The 17,398-nt window shown below is 42.6% G+C and overlaps 1 protein-coding gene across 1 annotated transcript; it reads right to left on the bottom strand.

The window, feature by feature from the left end:
- Positions 1-6,369: 6,369 nt before the first annotated feature.
- Positions 6,370-12,328, bottom strand: DYDC2 (DPY30 domain containing 2). Its single transcript, XM_022591047.2, has 3 exons — positions 12,005-12,328; positions 11,540-11,665; positions 6,370-8,778 (listed from the first exon to the last, which is right to left on the bottom strand). Exons 1-3 carry the CDS (start codon positions 12,149-12,151, stop codon positions 8,566-8,568), a joined length of 486 nt encoding a protein of 161 aa, XP_022446755.2. The 5' UTR covers positions 12,152-12,328; the 3' UTR covers positions 6,370-8,565.
- Between the last annotated feature and the right edge of the window lie 5,070 nt (positions 12,329-17,398).

Raw genomic sequence — 17,398 nt, 5'->3', positions numbered from 1 at the left:
CACTGGAGTGCCACTGCCTTGCTGTCTGACCTTGGGCCAGCCATCAGCTTCTGAACCTAAATTGTTTCCTCATCCATAACATGGGGATTATTCAAGTATCCAACTTGTGGAGTATTGTGAGATGTAAATGAGGTAATGCAATTAAGCACTTAGCATAGTGCCCGGCTCATATTCAACGTCCAACATAAGTCAGATATTATTACTGAGAATGAAGATCATGCTTTTAAACTATGGCCCTTTCTTTCTTTAAACATGTGTGGAGGAATGAACTTGAGTGGAAAGTGGAAATTTCCATATTCCCTTTTGAAGGGTATGGAAAGTCCGATGAGCACATACCCTTCGGGGGAAGATGTGCTCCATCCTAGACCCTAGCTCTTTGGGAGACGTCCTGATTTTAAAGTCCCTTCAAAAGCAGACATTATTTTGGGGTGAATTTACTCAGCCCCTTAATTTCCCCCTAAACAAATAAAAGCTGGAAGCCGTTTTGGACTTCTCTCCCACTCACTGTAGATTCCTCTCGGATCCAGCCCTTTCCCTGCACCCTGAGCCTCTCTGGCAGCTCCTCACACACACCCTGCTTATGCTTCAGAGTCTTCGCTCCTGTCTTTGTGCCTTTGCACGTGCCCTTCTCCTGCTCTGAAATGCTCTTTGTGGTGTCGTTCACCTGCCTTTGCTTATGCCGTCATGTCCCCCTGCACTGGCCCGTTACTGTGGTCATTGAACGTTTCCCATGCACTCAACACTGAATCCCTTACTGCTTCTGTCCATCATAGCTGCTCTTGATCGATAGAGAGGATAAGTGAGGAAAGCTGCCAACCACAAGAAGTAGAGGGTGAGGAAAATAAGAGAGTCTTTCTTCAGTTGCTTGTCAATTGCTCAGCAAGAGCAAAGCAAGCCTGGTCAGAGGTGAGACACATAATATAAGCTTAGAGGGAGAGGCGAGAAAGACTCTAACCTGAGTGAAGGCATTCAGCTCCCTTTAGAAAGAATGTGTGCCTCAGAAGGGGCAGCACAAGCGCTGGCAGTGACCTCCAGGCATTGCCGGGCGTCGGAGGGGAGAGGGCTTGGTCATTTCACTTTGCCATTTTCAACCCCTGGGCCAGGCTAGCCCCGGGAAAGCCTGTGAGAGTCTGGTAACCAGTCATGACTTGGTCTGTCCTGGACTGCAGGGTAGAGCCATCTCAGCTGGGAGAGGATGAGGCTTCTGAGCCAAGTGCCCTTAACCCTTTGTTTCTAAGCCTGCTTTTCTGAGGACAGTGCTGGTGAGTGAGCTCAAGCCCTCCCTTTGGAACCAAAATGTTGGGATTTGAACACTGGCTCTCCCCCTCCTAGCCACACGGGCTCAGACAGGCTACCTAATGTCTTTGTGCCTCAGTTTCTTCACTGGTAAAATGGGGATAACAACAGTATGTATTTGCAAAACATATAACTGATAAGGGTTTAGTATTCAGAATATACATAAAGAACTTTACTATTTTTCATGTATGATTGGCAGAAAATAAAAGTAAAATAACTAGCTCAGCCTGGAGCCACAACTAAGGAGCCCGCCTGCTGCAACTAAGGAGCCCACCTGCTGTAACTAAGACCCAGCACAACCAAAAAAAAAAAAAAAAAAAAAACTAGCTCAGTGTAGCAAGAGTATAAAGAAATGGCCATTTTCATGTAGGAGTGTAAATTAGTCTAGATTTTCCAGATGACAACTTGGTGAAATTGATTGCAATTAAAAATAAAAGTTTATTTTTAAAATAAATAATAATAAATAAATAAAAGTTAAAATACATTATGGGGATAATTGAGGATGTTTGAAAATGGACTGTACATAAGGTAAGAATTTTACAACTTTAAAAATTTTAAACTTTTAATTTTGAGATAATTATAGATTTACATAGAGTTGTATGAAATAATATAGAGAGATCTCATGTACAAAAGGTAACATCTTACAAAACTATAGAACTACTATGATACTGACATTGGTATAATTTACCAGTCTGGTTCAGATTTCCCCTGTTTACCTGTACTTATTTGTATATGTGTGTGTTTAATTCTAAGCAATTTTTTTCAGATATGTAACTTTGTGTATCCATCACCACAATCAAAAGGTGAAACAGTTTTATCATCACAAGAATTCCTCTTGTTGCTCTTTTTTAACCACATCCATCTCCCTCCTTCCCCAACCCCTGTCCCTAAGCCTTGGCAATCACTAATCTAGTCTGCATCTCTGTAATTTTGTCATTTCAAGAGTGTTATATAAGTGGATTCCTATAGCATGTAAAAACACTTAGCATAATTTCCTTCAGATTCATCCAAGTTGTTCATGTATCAATATTTCGTTCCTTTTTACTGCTGAGTAATATTCCACGATGAATGTACCACAGTTGGTTTAACTATTCACCCACTGAAGAATACTTGGGTTATTTCCAGTTTTTGCCTATTACGAATAAAGCTTTTATAAACACTCACATAAGGTTTATATGTAAACATAAGTTTTAATTTTTCTGGGATATGTGCCCAAGGGTACAGTTGCTGGCTTGTATGGCTATTAATTATATGCTTAGTTTCATAAGAAACTGCTAAACTATTTTCCAGAGTAACTGTATCACTTTACATTCCCACCAGCAAAGGATGAGTGCTCTGGTTTCTCCTCATCCTCGCCATTGACATGTGGTATTGTCATTAACTTTTAACTTTAGCCATTATGACGTATGTGTAGTAATATCACTGTGATTTTAATTTGCATTTCCCTAATGGCTACTGATGTTGAACATATGTTCATGTGCTTATTTGTCATGTGTCCATCCTCTTTGATGAAATGTCTATTCATTCCTGTCTTTTGCCCCCCAAATGCAAATTTTTTTGATTTAGCAATCCATAGATATATCAGTGGAGATTTACTCAGATACGTGTACAAGAAAGTTCACTGTAACAAGTTTTTAGTAATAAAACAACAACTAAAAAGTCAATGTAAAGAACATTGGTAGTGACTGATTAAATTATCACCGCCCAGTGATATAATCCAAAATTGGGGCCAAATAATGTAACAAAGGCAAAAAAGCATGGAATCCTTTAAAGCAGGCAGAAGTTACCCTTCCCTCACACAGATTGTCCAGGAGACAGCAGCTCCCAGATGGAGGACAAGCTACCTGGACTTCACCTTCCCACTGAGGGGCTGCAGATCCACCAAGGAGTACACTGGGTCTTCTACAAAGCTGTTTGCTCTGTGTGGGGTTTTGGGATTCCTTGACCTTTTTCAGCCACTCTGGAAAGCCTGGCTGCATGCCTCCCCACCAGGTGCAAATTAGATGCAATGACCTCAGCACATGCCTGGAGTGCTTTACTAAAGATGGAGCGGGTCAAGGTCACTCAAAGTTTCCCAGGGTTGCCCTCTGTAGTGGAGTCTGGCTCCATATTTTTAGTAAATTTATTTATTTATTTATTTTTTGCCTGCGTTGGGTCTTCGTTGCTGCTCGTGGGCTTTCTTTAGTTGCGGCGAGCAGGGGCCTACTCTTTGTTGAGGTGTGCCGGCTTCTCATTGCGGTGGCTTCTCTCGTTGCGGAGCACAGGCTCTAGGCTCGCGGGCTTCAGTAGTTGTGGCTCGCGGGCTCTAGAGCGCAGGCTCAGTAGTTGTGGCGCGTGGGTTTAGTTGCTCCACGGCCTGTGGGATCTTCCCGGACCAGGGCTCGAACCCGTGTTCCCTGCATTGGCAGGTGGATTCTTGACCACTGTGCCACCAGGGAAATCCCTGGCTCCAGTTTTTGATGTTCGACTCCTGACAGCTTTTGGCTTCAACTCTTTCTCTTCTCCTTGTGCCTGGCATCACCAGGCCAGCTGATAAGCTCAGGTGCTCCCAACTTTGGCACAGCAGGAGTTTCAAACCACACAAGCCCCTCCCCATGTATGGTAGCTCCTACCTGGGCCCCTCCCCTAAACACAATACAAACCCCAAGCCGGTCTCCTTTCCTAGCTGTCTTAAGCCATTTTCAAACCTATTTTGGGAAGCCCAGAAGCCTCATTATGTGAGTAATAAACCTCTTCATACCTTCCTGCTGTGTGGCCACAACATCCTGAAGGTGTTAAGTCCATGCCTGAGGCCCTTTTCCTATAACCCATAACTGAGATCTAGTCCTATAACCCATCCCTGACCTAGGATTTAATACTTTTTCACTAGGAACCAGTAGGTCTAATCATTTTTACATTTATTTATTTACTTTTTTTTTTTTAGAAGGAGGCAATTCTTTTTTTTTCTTAAATAAATTTATTTATTTATTTTTGGCTGCCTTGGGTCTTAGCTGCCGCACGCGGGCTTTCTCTAGTTGCGGTAAGCGGGGGCTACTCTTCATTGTGGTGCACGGGCTTCTCATTGCGGTGGCTTCTCTTGTTGCAGAACATGGCTCTAGGCGCATGGGCTTCAGTAGTTGTGGCACGCGGGCTCAGTAGTTGTGGTGCACAGGCTTAGTTGCTCTGTGGCACGTGGGATCTTCCCAGGGCTCGAGCCCATGTCCCCTGCGTTGGCAGGCGGATTCTTAACCGCTGTGCCACCAGGGAAGCTCCTGGGTCATATTTTAGATTCCACATATAAGTGATATCATCTGATACTTGTCTTTCTCTATCTGACTTAACTTCACTTAATCTCTAGGTCCACCCATGTTGCTGCAAATGGCATTATTTCATTCTATTTTATGGCTAATATTCCATTGTGTGTGTGTGTGTGTGTCTCTCTCTCTCTCTCTCTCTCTCTCTCTCTCTCTCTCTCCCTATATATATATATATATATATATATATACCACATCTTCTTTATCCATTCATCTGTCATTGGACATTTAGGTTGCTTCCATGTCTTGGCTGTTATAAATAGTGCTGCTATGAACACTGGGGTGCATGCACCTTTTCAAATTAGAGTTTTCATCTTTTCTGGATGTATGCCCAGGAATGGAACTGCTCGATCATATGGTAACTCTATTTTTAGTTTTTTAAGTAACCTTCATACTGTTCTCCATAGTGGCTGTACCAGTTTACATTCCCACCAACAGTGTAGGAGGGTTCCTTTTTCTCCATACCCTCTCCAACATTTATTATTTGTAGACTTTTTGATAATGGCCATTCTGACCAGTGTGAAGTAATACCTCATTGTAGTTTTGATTTGCATTTCTCTAGTAGCATCCTGAAAGCTGCTAACATCTTACAACATACAAAACAGCTCATTACAACAAAGAATGTCCAAAATGTCAGTAGTGCTAAGGTTGTGAGGGTCTGCTCTAGCATTTGACTACTCTAAGTGTGGTCTTTGGACAGACAGCTTGGGCATGGTGGAGAAAACTGTTGGAAATGCAGAGTCTCAGATCCCCCCGAATCTAGTAAATTAGAATCAGCGACATTTAACAAGCTCCCCAGGTGATCTGTATGAACATTAAGGCTTGAGAAGTGCTGTTTTTACACTGATGGTTTATTCTTTCTGATTGTCATCATGACTGTATGGTTTTCCACAGGCTCCAAGAGTTCTCATTAATTATAAGCCCCAGTTTCTGAGGAGAGTTCATTTCCATCTCAGGAGAGACCTGGGCTAGCCATCCACGTCCAGGAGACAGAGGGGATACCACAGTAGCTGTGCTTTCCAAAGTTCTGAGCATTTCCCTTAAGCTTGGCACGTGTGGGGTACTGCATGTGGCAGCCTTGGATTGATTTATGTGTGTGAGTGTGGGGGAAGGCCGGGGGGAGATTTCACCCTGAAGAGGGTAGTAGTGTGATCTTTGATATACTTGATCTGCCCATCCTAAGGCCTAAACATACGGTTGGGGAAGACAAGCCCATGTCATAGATATTCCATGCGGGCGGCAGTGCTGGCTGCAGCAGGGCCAACTTCGTGAGTCACACAGGACCTGAATTTGGAAAGGCTGCACACTTGGTTTAATGCTCCGCTGTCATCATCTTGAAGCACATAATTTTGATCGAGGCAGCCCACATTTTCATTTCGCATTGGGCCCTGCATATTAGGTAGCCAATCCTGAGCTAGAGGAATGGGTCAGGGGTCTGGAATTGCAACCTAACCCTTGTGCCAATCAAAACTGGCTAGCTTGTCATTTTCACATGTCTGCTATGAGTCGCCAGCCCTTATATAAGTTCATTCGTTTACTTATTCAGCAAATATTTACTGGCCACTTCTTGTGCACTGGGCACTCTTTTTGGTTCTGGAGATACCAAAGTAAACAGACAAAATCCCTGCCCTCACGGAGCTCACATTCTCCTGAGGGGGACTGACAGGGAAGAGGGCGTGAAACGTTGTGGGTTGCAGTACAAATAGGATGTATATATAGGAAATGTAGATAGGATGGCTGAAAAGCCCTCATTGAAAAGGCAACTTTTGAGTGAAGATCTAAATGAAGAGAGTGTCAACTTTAATAACAGAAAAGACAGTTATTTTACCAGAAACAGTATTTATTAGGGAATAGCAGAGGAATTGCAATTCAGATCATAAGCAAATCCAGAGAAGAAGGGAACTTGCTTTTATAGAGAAAAGGGGGGAATTGGGAGGGGCTGTGATAATCAAAGAGCCCATTGGAGGAAGCTGGGAGTCCAAAGTATGGAGGCTTCTCATTGGTTGTGCTACTACAGTCTCTTACTGGCTGGGCTGTCACTGGGTGGAGAAAAGTTTTATTCTCCCTGCTGGATAGTAAAGTAGAGGCACTTCAGTTGGAGATGTAGGCAAATTTTGTCTCTTCCTATTTGGAGCAATTGGTGATGCATGGAGGGGCATGAGAGCTCCCCCTACAGTCCTGTCCCAACTCCAACTTTGGCTGAGGTTTCTTTAATTCCACAAGAGAATCTGCAGAAATCCAGGGGTATGGGGAGATGGGAGCTTTCCAAGTGGAGAGAAGCGAAAGCAAAAGTTCTGAGATTGAACCATGCCTGGCATGTTTGAAGAACAGGAGGTTGGCATAGCTGGCATGGAGAGAATACGGAGAGTAAAAAAGTTATGGGGAATCACTCTTATAGTCTGGTAGGTCATGGTAGGGGCCTTAAATGTTTCTGTGACTGAGATGGGAAGCTGCTCATTAGACATGATCTGACTTAATGTTTCACCAAGATCATCCTGACTTTAAAGTTGAGGATAGACTAGAAAGGTCAAGGGCAGAAGAAGGGTGTTCAGTTAACAGGCTATTGTAATAATTTAGGCAAAAGATGATTGTGGCTTATGCATTCAAGTGGTTGAATTCTGTCTTTATTTTAAGTGGAAAGCCAACAGACCAGATTTAGGGCTAACAAAAAAAGAGTAGAGCCAAGGATGGCACCAGAAGTTTTGACTGAGCAGATTAAAAAAAATGGTAGAAACCAATTCAGGGAGGATATAAAGGATTCCATTTGGATTGCAGTTGATCCTTGAACAACATGGGTTCAAACTGCACAGGTCCACTCACATGCAGACAGTTTTCAATAGTAAATACTACAGTACTATACAGTCAGTGGTTGGTTGAATCCAGTATGGAGGAGCCTCAGGTATGGATGGCCAACTATAAGTTATGTGTGGATTGAGCTCTGTGTTGTTCAAGCGTCAACTGTAGTTAGGTTTGAGATGTCCATTGGTTATCCAAGGAGAAATGTCAAACAGGCAGTCAAGTTCAAGGAAATTCTGATTAAAGATATAAATCTCAAGTCATCAGCATATAGATGATATTTGCATGAATACAGATAGAAAATAATTGAAAAAAAAGTCAAACTCCTAACTTTTACTGTCACTGGAGCTGTTTCAAAAATAAGGACATGTGTAAACACTCCAAGAGGCCTGATTGCAAAATTCAGCTAAAGTTAAGATATGAACACATGAGATGGATGTGTTTTCACTGTCTAGTCTCCAAAAAAAAATGATAAAGCAAAAGGAAAAAGTCTCATCAGTTTGGTTCCTTATTATTATTTTTTTAATAAATGTATTTTATTTATTTAGTTAGGCTGTGTTGGGTCTTCATTGCTGCGCGTGGGCTTTCTCTAGTTGTGGCGAATGGGAGCTACTCTTCGTTGCGGTGCGCGGGCTTCTCATTGTCGTGGCTTCTCTTGTTGCAGAGGATGGGCTCTTGGCACACGGGCTTCAGTAGCTGTGGCACGTGGGCTCAGCAGTTGTGACACACGGGCTCTAGAGCGCAGGCTCAGTAGTTGTGGCGCACAGGCTTAGTTGCTCCACGGCACGTGCGATCTTCCTGGACCAGGGCTCGAACCCATGTCCCCCGCATTGGCAGGAGGATTCTTAACCACTGCGCCACCAGGGAGGCCCTGGTTACTTATTTTAAATCCTTATTATGAGTTATTTTATCCTATAAGTAGTTCAAATCTTCACATGATTAAGGGGTTTTCATGGCTGCCAGGACAGGACTTGGGCTGGAGAGTCCCTGCAGACATCTCCTTCCACAGCCTCTCATATCTTGGTTTAATCCACATAGTTAATCATCTTCAAGTAAGAGCTCTTCTAGCTGGCCATTTCCTCAGCTTGCAGCTTTGAGAGAAGCATCACTAGAATCATCCACCTTCTATAACCTAGGGAGGAGATGTGGAGCTAGGATGCATTTCAGGAGCAATTTCATGCTAAAAAGCCTGGTAATTTATGTCTTGTGGAGTTTCAATGTTCCAGTCAACCTGGACAGATGGCTCTGAAGAAGGAATCTGTTGAGGCATTCCTGGAATCATACTGGAAGTTCCTGGCAGGGGTTCCTGCTTCAAGGCTTCCTTCTCAAGGGGTTTTGTGTTCTCCTGCATGAACACGGTCTTCTTTGTGGAACTCGCTACAGATATCAGTGGCTAAATAGAAAACAGAAGAGAAAACAGTCATTAGCAGAGACTAAACATACTGGGCATGGCAAGAATACAATATTGCCATTTTCATGCCCAAGACTGAACAAAACTGAAAAAGACCTAATCCAGCAAAGCATGAAACAAATCTAATTGGATCAAGATAACTCACCAATAATTTAACTGCCTGACAGAACAAAATTCAACACCTTTTAAAGGAACACTACACAGTCTAGATGCCCTATAAAGTATCATCTACAATGTTTAGCATACAAGTAATAATTAATAGACATGTGAAGAAGCAGGAAAATGTGAACCATAGTCCAGAGAGAAAGTATTTAATAGAAAGAGGCCTCAAAATGACAAAGATGGTGAGACTGGCAGACAAGAACTTAAAACGGTGATTATAAATATTTTTTAAAATTGAAAGGAGAAAAATGGCCATAATGAGTGAAAAGATAGGGTGTATCAGCAGAGAAAATGGAAATCATAGAAAGGAACCAGACAAATTCTAGAATTGAGAAAATATCTGAAATGAAAAAAATTCACTGAATTCCTAAATAGGATTGGACGTTGCAGGAGAACGGATCAGTTAACTTGAAGACAGATCAATGGAAATTATCCAAACTGGAGCACAGAGGAAAAAAGATGGAAAAAATGAATGCAGTCTCAGTGACCTATGAGATGATATCAAGCATCCATGTAACTGCAGTCCCTGGTGAGGTAGGAAGATTGGAGCTTGAGCTCTACTGGCCATCTCTACCCCCATCTTTGTCCATTGTCCACTCAACAGTGGACCCTGTGGGGCACTGCAGCGAGGTCTGTGGAGTACTTGCCCACATGATCTCTAAGACCTTCTAACTCCAAAGTGCTATGAATCTATGCAGCAAATCTATGTATTGTTTCCATAAAAACTTATTTCTAAAACACCTGTATGGCCCAGATCTTTATATCAAAGGGATTGCTTTCAGACTTAGAAACAGAATAATGGTTTACCTACTCAAAGCTGCCTCTGCTTAATGAAGAGAAATCACTACAAGGGCAACTTCTGCCAGCTTTCTTCTAGGTCTGACTCAAATGTTATCTCCTCTGTGAGTCCCTTCTTGATTCCCATAATTAGGTATGATCTCTACCACACATAGTGCTGTTTCTACTCCCCTTTGGACACATCCACCAGACCAGCAGTACTCAATCTGGGGTACTGAAAGCAATGATGGTTTTAAGATATTAAGGAAAATCTTGCAAAGCTTTTAGTATAGGCGTAAAAGCCCATCGGCTAAATCACAGGCCTGCTGAAATCCTATGCAACCTATCCTGGGGCTATTTCAGATAAGTTGTAAAGCTCTGGTGATGAAATCTAAAGATGACAGTAGCAAGGAATAATTTGCTATTCACCTTGAGCCACCAAGAAGCCAGAAGTTAGAATCTCATCTTATCTGATGTACCTCCACCTCTTTGCCCTTTATCTAGCTTTTTCAATTTATACTAGGAGAGCAACTTGCTCTTGGATGATGTGGCTCTCCCTTGCCAGTAAGCAATAAGCTTTGTTTTACATCACTGTCGGGTTCCCTTTATTTCCTTCTAACAAAGGGAATCGATTTCCATAACCACAATTTGCACATGAACTCTTTCCTAAAGCTGAGAACTTGCACATAGTAAAGGCATCAGGCCGGCTCTCATTTCTCAACTTCCCTTACAATCGCTGATTGTCTCACACTTGGCAAAAGAAGAGCAAACCTTTTACTCACCCTAATCTTGCTAAGAAATACTGCTTCAGGGTATAATAACACAAAGGGACAATTAAAAAGGTTGATGTGAGCAAAGTGTTCTTTAATAAAGGCATCATAAAACCAGGGTAGAGTTTTGGGAGTCTTTCCCTGCCTTATATATTTACATTTCTATTAACAGTGAAGCATGGTGTTAGAAAAGGATTAGAGTGGGCAGCAAGGTGACAATGACAACTTTTGCTTAATGATCTCAATTCTATCATCTCCCAACAACTGTTCCAAGAATGAACTGTTCCTGAGGGAGAGTTCGTTCAACGACTATTTTCAGACTGTAGTAGGAAACCATCTTTCTTTTGATTTATTTATAAAACATCCAGACTTAAAAATATAAATCTATTAATTATGAGGAAATCTGAGAATATTGATATAAATGTACATAAGCTTGATATTTTCATGTCTTCATCAAAGTTGGCTTTGAAACTAGCAAAAGCTAGTAAATTGTATAGGACTACATTAAAGATTTTCATGCACAGGACAGAGTGATAGTTAAAAAGATGCCAGATATCAATTTCAATAAGTGAATTCATGACCACTATTAGAGCAACACAGAGAAGACATCTGTGGCTTGATACATAAATAAACAGCATATATTAAATTAAATACTTAAGTAAATAGTATATAATAAATTAAATAATATACCTGAAGTATATACTAGAAACCATATTTGGTTTCTGAAAAGTATTGAGTAATTTTTGAAAAGGATTCAAAGGATCTTGTATGGAAATATATGTTCCAAGTGACACATTAGATTTTTCTTAAAATCTGATTTTTTAAACCAGTAACATGTAATTTATTCCCTGACATCGTAAGTGGAATTGCCTTTAAGCATTTTCTTTGTTCATTACAAGGATTTTATTGACAAGGATTGTCGATAAGATTGATTTACATACAAACATATGAATATGGAGGAAAAAGTAGGCTTTGGGAGCCTCAGTGCACTGTGCACTGTGGTTGAGCTGTCTTGCAGATTTCCTGGTACCCACCACGGGATGACACTTTTCACACTTCTGTTGAATCTCACACTCTTCTTGCATAAGCATTTCTGTCACTCTGGTTTCTTTGAGGCAATTTTCATATTCTTCTTGCAGCTGGATCTTCTCTTGCCTATCCTGGGGCGATATGACAGAGTAGAATAAGGTCAGTCCTTGGAAGCAGGGACCCTCCCAGGACAGGCCCCGGGCCCTTGAGCCCTCCTGACTTTGCTCCTGTAACTAACTAGCTTCAACCTGCTAGTATCTCCAAACCCACCAACCCCACAACTCCTCTGAGTTGGATTCTCTCTTCAGCCCGCAGACTCCCTATACTTCAGGGATATCTGGGCCTAAGCCATCCTCAAGTGGAATAAACCATGACACTCCCCAGGCCAGCTCCAGCGTGGTGCCTTGGATTTCAAATTCCTCTGGGAAAGCTGAAAGCCCTCCCCAAGTCGACCCTGCGCGCACACACACCTTTTCTTTTGCCATCGTCGTTTTCTTGTAATGATAAAGCCAGTGAGCCAGGTACTCTATGGGGTCACTGGGCTGAACCTTTGCCACTTCTGCCAGCGCCTGAGCCAGGCAATTTCCAAAGCACCTCTTCAGGTATTCGGTTTCCATCCTGGTGGGTTTGGAAAACGTCAAACAGGGTCACACTATTTTACAAATCTAATTGGACGTACAAAATAGACACATTCTAACCAACGCAGGTTCATTTCAGGACAAATATGAGATGTTTCTGGAGCCCATCCTTCCCCAAAGAACCAATAAATACATAAGTACTTGCCAATAGCTCTTACATTCAAATGGACTTTTTTCTAAAGCTCTCCAGCTCTCCCAGGTCAGTAAATAGGTCCCGGGGCTCATCAGGCCTGAGAGGAGCTTGGTGGATTGGTGCTTAAAAGAGGCTAAGGCCTCCACTACACGACTCTACCCTTGAGTAGGGAGGAAATAACTGAGCAGGCAGGAGGACCCAGGAGGGGCTCTGAGCACCCAGCAAGCTGCACTATTGTGAGGTTGGGAGCTACAGTCATCTGTGACGCATCTATTTCACAACGGACCACTGAGAAGCCCTGAGGAGGAGAGGGACGGAGAATGCCCAGCAATGTAGCTAGAAAATATTCCATTTTCTATTGCTTAAGCAAGAAACTACTTTAGGTTGAGTTGAGCCCCTGGATTTACTCTTAATCAGATGTCAAGAATTGGAGGGAATGAAGCCTGAGTTAAACCATAAGTTAGGAGGGGAGGTGTAGTGTAGCAGTAGGAATGTAGAATTTGAGATCAGACAGACCAAGTTCCAGTCCTGGCTCTGCTTTTTATTAGCTGTGTGATCTTCAGCAACTTACTAAGTCTCTCTGAGCCTCAGTTTCCTGATCTGTGGAACAGAATAACAAAAATATGTATCTCATAACTGTGAGGATTAAAAGAGATAATAAATCCATGTGAAGCACATAGCCTGGCGTGTAGTACATGTTTAATAAATATTAGCTGTTACAGTGGAAGATTGCGACATGAAATGGCCTAGCACCCAGCCTATGCCTGAACATCTCTCTATGTTCCTGAAGCTGACATATTTTAACTCCAAAAGAGCTAATAATAAAGTGAATAATAAAGGCTTAGATCAATTCCTAACATTTTCTGGAGGCATTTTTCAGTTTAAGAAGGGAAAGATAAATAGATAGATAAATAGATACGAATACAGAAAAAAAAAATCCCAGCTCTTTCCACTGCAAACGCCTAGAAGCAAAAACACCTCAGTAGCAATGAACACACAGAATTTGCTTTTTTAAAAAAATTGAGGCATAGTTGATTTACAATGTTGTGTTAATTTCTGATGTATGGCAAAGTGATTCAGTTATACATATATATGTATTCTTCTTTATGTTCTTTTCCGTTATGGTTTATCACAGGATATTGAATATAGTTCCCTGTGCTACACAGTAGGACCTTGTTGTTTATCCATTCTATACATACCAGTTTGCATCTGCTAGCCCCAAACTCCCAATCCATCCCTTCCCCACAGAATTTGCTTTTATTTATTTATTCATTTATTTTTAACATCTTTATTGGAGTATAATTGCTTTACAATGGTGAGTTAGTTTCTGCTGTATAACAAAGTGAATCAGCTATACATATACATATATCCCCATATCTCCTCCCTCTCGCGTCTCCCTCCCACCCTCCCTATCCCACCCCTCCAGGTGGTCACAAAGCACCAAGCTGATCTCCCTGTGCTATGCAGCTGCTTCCCACTAGCTATCTCTTTTACGTTTGGTAGTGTATATATGTCCATGCCAATCTCTCACTTCATCCCAGCTTACCCTTACCCCCTCCCTGTGTCCTCAAGTCCATTCTCTACGTCTGCGTCTTTATTCCTATCCTGTCCTTAGGTTCTTCAGAACCTTTTTTTTTTTATTCCATATATGTGTGTTAGCATGTGGTATTTGTTTTTCTCTTTCTGACTTACTTCACTCTGTATGACAGTCTCTAGGTCCATCCACCTCACTGCAAATAACTCAATTTCGTTCTTTTTATGGCTGAGTAATATTCCATTAGAATTTGCTTTTAAATAGGCTTCACCAATTAAAAAGAATCAAGGTTCCTTGGAGAAATGACTAATTCCAAGATCAGGGCAGGAAATGTCTAATAATCCTGGAATGTTTTGTTGTCCCAGAAAGGAAATGCTAAAAAATAAAATGGTTGGGGACACAGGAGCCAGCTTGAAGGGGCTGCTACTAGCCAAACCTGGTGCAATTTGGCCACCAAAATTAATAATGACTGTAATGGATTATAACCAGTTGAATAAAATAAGAATCCATGAGTCCATGTAGGAATAAACAAGTGAATGGGAGAGCAGGTAAGTTCTTTCTTAAAGTAGAATGCCAACTAATAAATGTGGAAAGAATAATGCAGTTAAAGAAACAAGCAGCTATCAATGAGCACTAAAACTTGGTGAATATTTGACAAGGAACGGGATATTTATATATATTCTCAAAGTTTCTCCCCACAAATTATGGATTAATTCCAAAGTAAACATGGAAACTTTACAGTGGTGAAACCTGGCCGACACAATGTCAACCAATTGATCAAAGTAAACATCACCAGTAAAGGGACAAAATAACATCATGTGTCTCCTGATGCGATGCACTGCTTGGAAGGACATAATACATTTCTGTAGATTCCTGCTCCAAATGCAAAACTAGAATCTGATTGAGGAAACATCAAACAAAGCCAAATTGAGAGACAGTCTACAACTGGCCTGTACTCTTAAAAATGTCAAGATCATGAAAGACAAAAAAAGATGAGGCCAGGAGTTCCCTGGTGGCCTAGTGGTTAGTAGTTGGTGCTGTGCTGTCCCTGCTGTGGCCTGGGTTTGATCCCTGGTCGGGGAACTGAGATCTGCAAGCTGCGCGGTGCGGCCAAAATATTAAAAAAATAATAATAAAAATAAAAAAAGATGAGGCCCCAGTCCAGATCAAAGGAGCCTAAACAGCCATCATAACTACATGCAACACATGATCCTGGGTTGGATCTGGGCCAGAAAATAGAATTCTGTAAAGGACGTTGTTGGAAATACCGAATGTGAATTGTAGATTACATAATAGAATTGTGTCAGGGTTAAAATTCCTCGTTTTGGTAATTGAAATATGAGTAAGTAAGAAAATGTCCTTGTCCTTAGAAAATACACAGTGTGGTAGGGCTGAATAATGACTTTCCAAAGTGTCCACATCCTAATACCTGGAACCTATGAAATATGTTACCTTATATGGCAAAGGGGACTTTGCAGATGTGATTAAATTAAGCATTTTGCTTGGGGGAAATTTTACTGGATTATCTGGGTAGGCACAATGTAATCCCAGGGGTCTTTATGAGAGGGACACAGTAAAGTCAGACAGGGTAGAAGGAGACGTGGTGATGGAAGCAGGGGGAGAAAAGGTGATGTGATTCAGGGTCACGAGCCAAGGAGTGTAGGTAGCCTCTAGAAGCTGGAAAAGGTAAGGAAATAGATTCTCTCCTAAAGCCTCCAGAAGGAGCCAGCCCTGCTGATACTTTGGTTTTAGCCCTGTAAGATGCATCTTCGATTTCAAACTTCAAAAACTGTAAGATCATAAATGAGTGTTTAAAGTCACTACGTTTGGGGTAATGGTGGAGGGTGGGGATGGGATGTGTGGTGGCTCCTTCTGCCAATCTGGGGCCCACCTGAACCAATGCACCTGAATAAACTGTCTTCCACACCCCTTCTACTCAAAGTGTGGTCCACTGTCAGCAGCACTGCTTCACCTGGAGGTTGTTGAAATGCAGATTCTCAGGTCCCACCTCAGACTTACAGATTGAGAGTCTGCATTTTAACAAAATCCCCAGGTGACACACAGTTACAGATGTCCTCTGCCTTTATCACAGTAGAACTGCCCTTCCCAGAGGGCGGAATCACCAGCTCTGCATTCCCAGGAAGCCTCTTCACTGCCTGGTCCTTGGTGGCTGCCACACTGCAGTACGTGTGGCAAACCCTTTCTGGAGAGAGCATCTGCACATTTTCAACACTGGTCTCAACAAAATACACTGACCTAACCGTCACTAAGACTTGATGTGAAAACAGCAGAGCCAGAAAAAAACAGCCACCATGTGAAGCCTGGAGAGGGAGGAACCAAAGGGGTGCATTTTATAGCCCACTCCCCACCAAATCAAGCCACACTCACCAGTGAGGAGGGGGCTATTTTTCAGTTTCCCAGGGCTCCTCTGAGGGTCTGCTTATACTGGACCTCCTTGCTCATGGCCCTGCATTCAGTAAGCGGGGTGCTAAGTATAGGGATTGTCTTTGTTCACACCACATCTTTAGTGCTGGGCACTCAGTACTTGCTCAGCAAATATTTCTTGACTTAAGCAGTGAGGGCTCTGATGTTTGCGGGCCCAGGCAAGAGCTCATGCTCCCTTCCATTTGTCAGTGCCCACACTGGCACTTACTAATTACCTCAACTAATGATTAAGGAGGCATCTCCTGCCCAGCACTGCCCCACATAAATTGAAACAGACCATGGGAGGTGCTAGCTGAGGACTGTGCACAAACCACTAGCCCAGGGAAGACTGCAAATGGCAAAGGCTAGGAGGCTTCCTGGAGGTGGGGGTACCTGTGCTTGTTCTGAAAGGAATGCCAACTAAAGAATGTCCCCAGCCAGCTGGCTACACTAGGCTTGAGTCATTAGCCACTGCAGTTGTTGAGTCACTAACACACCCTGGAAGGAGTTCAGGGTGGAGATCAGGAACGTGGAACTCTGCTCTCTGGGAAAATTGACAGAACAGACCTTCAAATAGAAATTTTCAGGAGAAAATTTTATAAACCCAATTTCTTGCATCTTCCCGTACTTAGAAAAGCACTAAAATAATTAAGCTATCTGTGCCTGGTGGCTAGCAGTGACCTTTTACCTAGATATGTTTGATTGCAGGTATTCCTTCTCCAAAAATCACGTACATGCTGACCTCCCCCCTTACCTCTTCCAAGCAGAAGCAGTTTCTCAGAGTTGTCAGAGCAGCTGTCTCCAGGGCTAGAGTCCTCAGTTAAGTCCCCAAATAAAACTGAACTCACAGCTCTAAGATGTGCGATTTTTTTCAATGGACAGGAACCAAGCAGAAGTCACCAGCAAATGCAAAGGTGCTAAGCTGGGAAAATACCAGGCTGCTCAGGTAGCTAGTCTTCTCTGGCGTAAGGCTGTGGGGCTTCACCTATAGGTAGTCTTTGCGGCTACTCCCGCACACCCCCCCGCCCCGCAGGCCAGCCCTCTGCCCTTTCTCTCTCCCAGTATGAGCCCACCTGCCGGCCCCGCTCGCTCGATTCCCCTTTTCGGCTGCCCCTCCTCACAGCCTCTAGGTTGC

The sequence above is a fragment of the Delphinapterus leucas genome, chromosome 16, assembly GCF_059928025.1.
Source record: "Delphinapterus leucas isolate spDelLeu-1000000601 "Yukka" chromosome 16, BTC_Dleu_Yukka2, whole genome shotgun sequence".
Taxonomy (NCBI): Eukaryota; Metazoa; Chordata; class Mammalia; order Artiodactyla; family Monodontidae; genus Delphinapterus; species Delphinapterus leucas.
The sequence above is the reverse complement of the archived record's forward strand: the minus strand, read 5'-3'. Positions and strand labels throughout refer to the sequence as shown.

Excerpts from the sequence above, each read along its gene's own strand:
- DYDC2 (XM_022591047.2), bottom strand. The coding sequence starts at position 12,151 with ATGGAAACCGAATACCTGAAGAGGTGCTTTGGAAATTGCCTGGCTCAG. Across the intron at positions 11,666-12,004 it reads CGACGATGGCAAAAGAAAAG|GATAGGCAAGAGAAGATCCA; the intron begins GTGTGTGTGCGC and ends ATATCGCCCCAG. Across the intron at positions 8,779-11,539 it reads GTGAAAAGTGTCATCCCGTG|CCACTGATATCTGTAGCGAG; the intron begins GTGGGTACCAGG and ends TTTTCTATTTAG.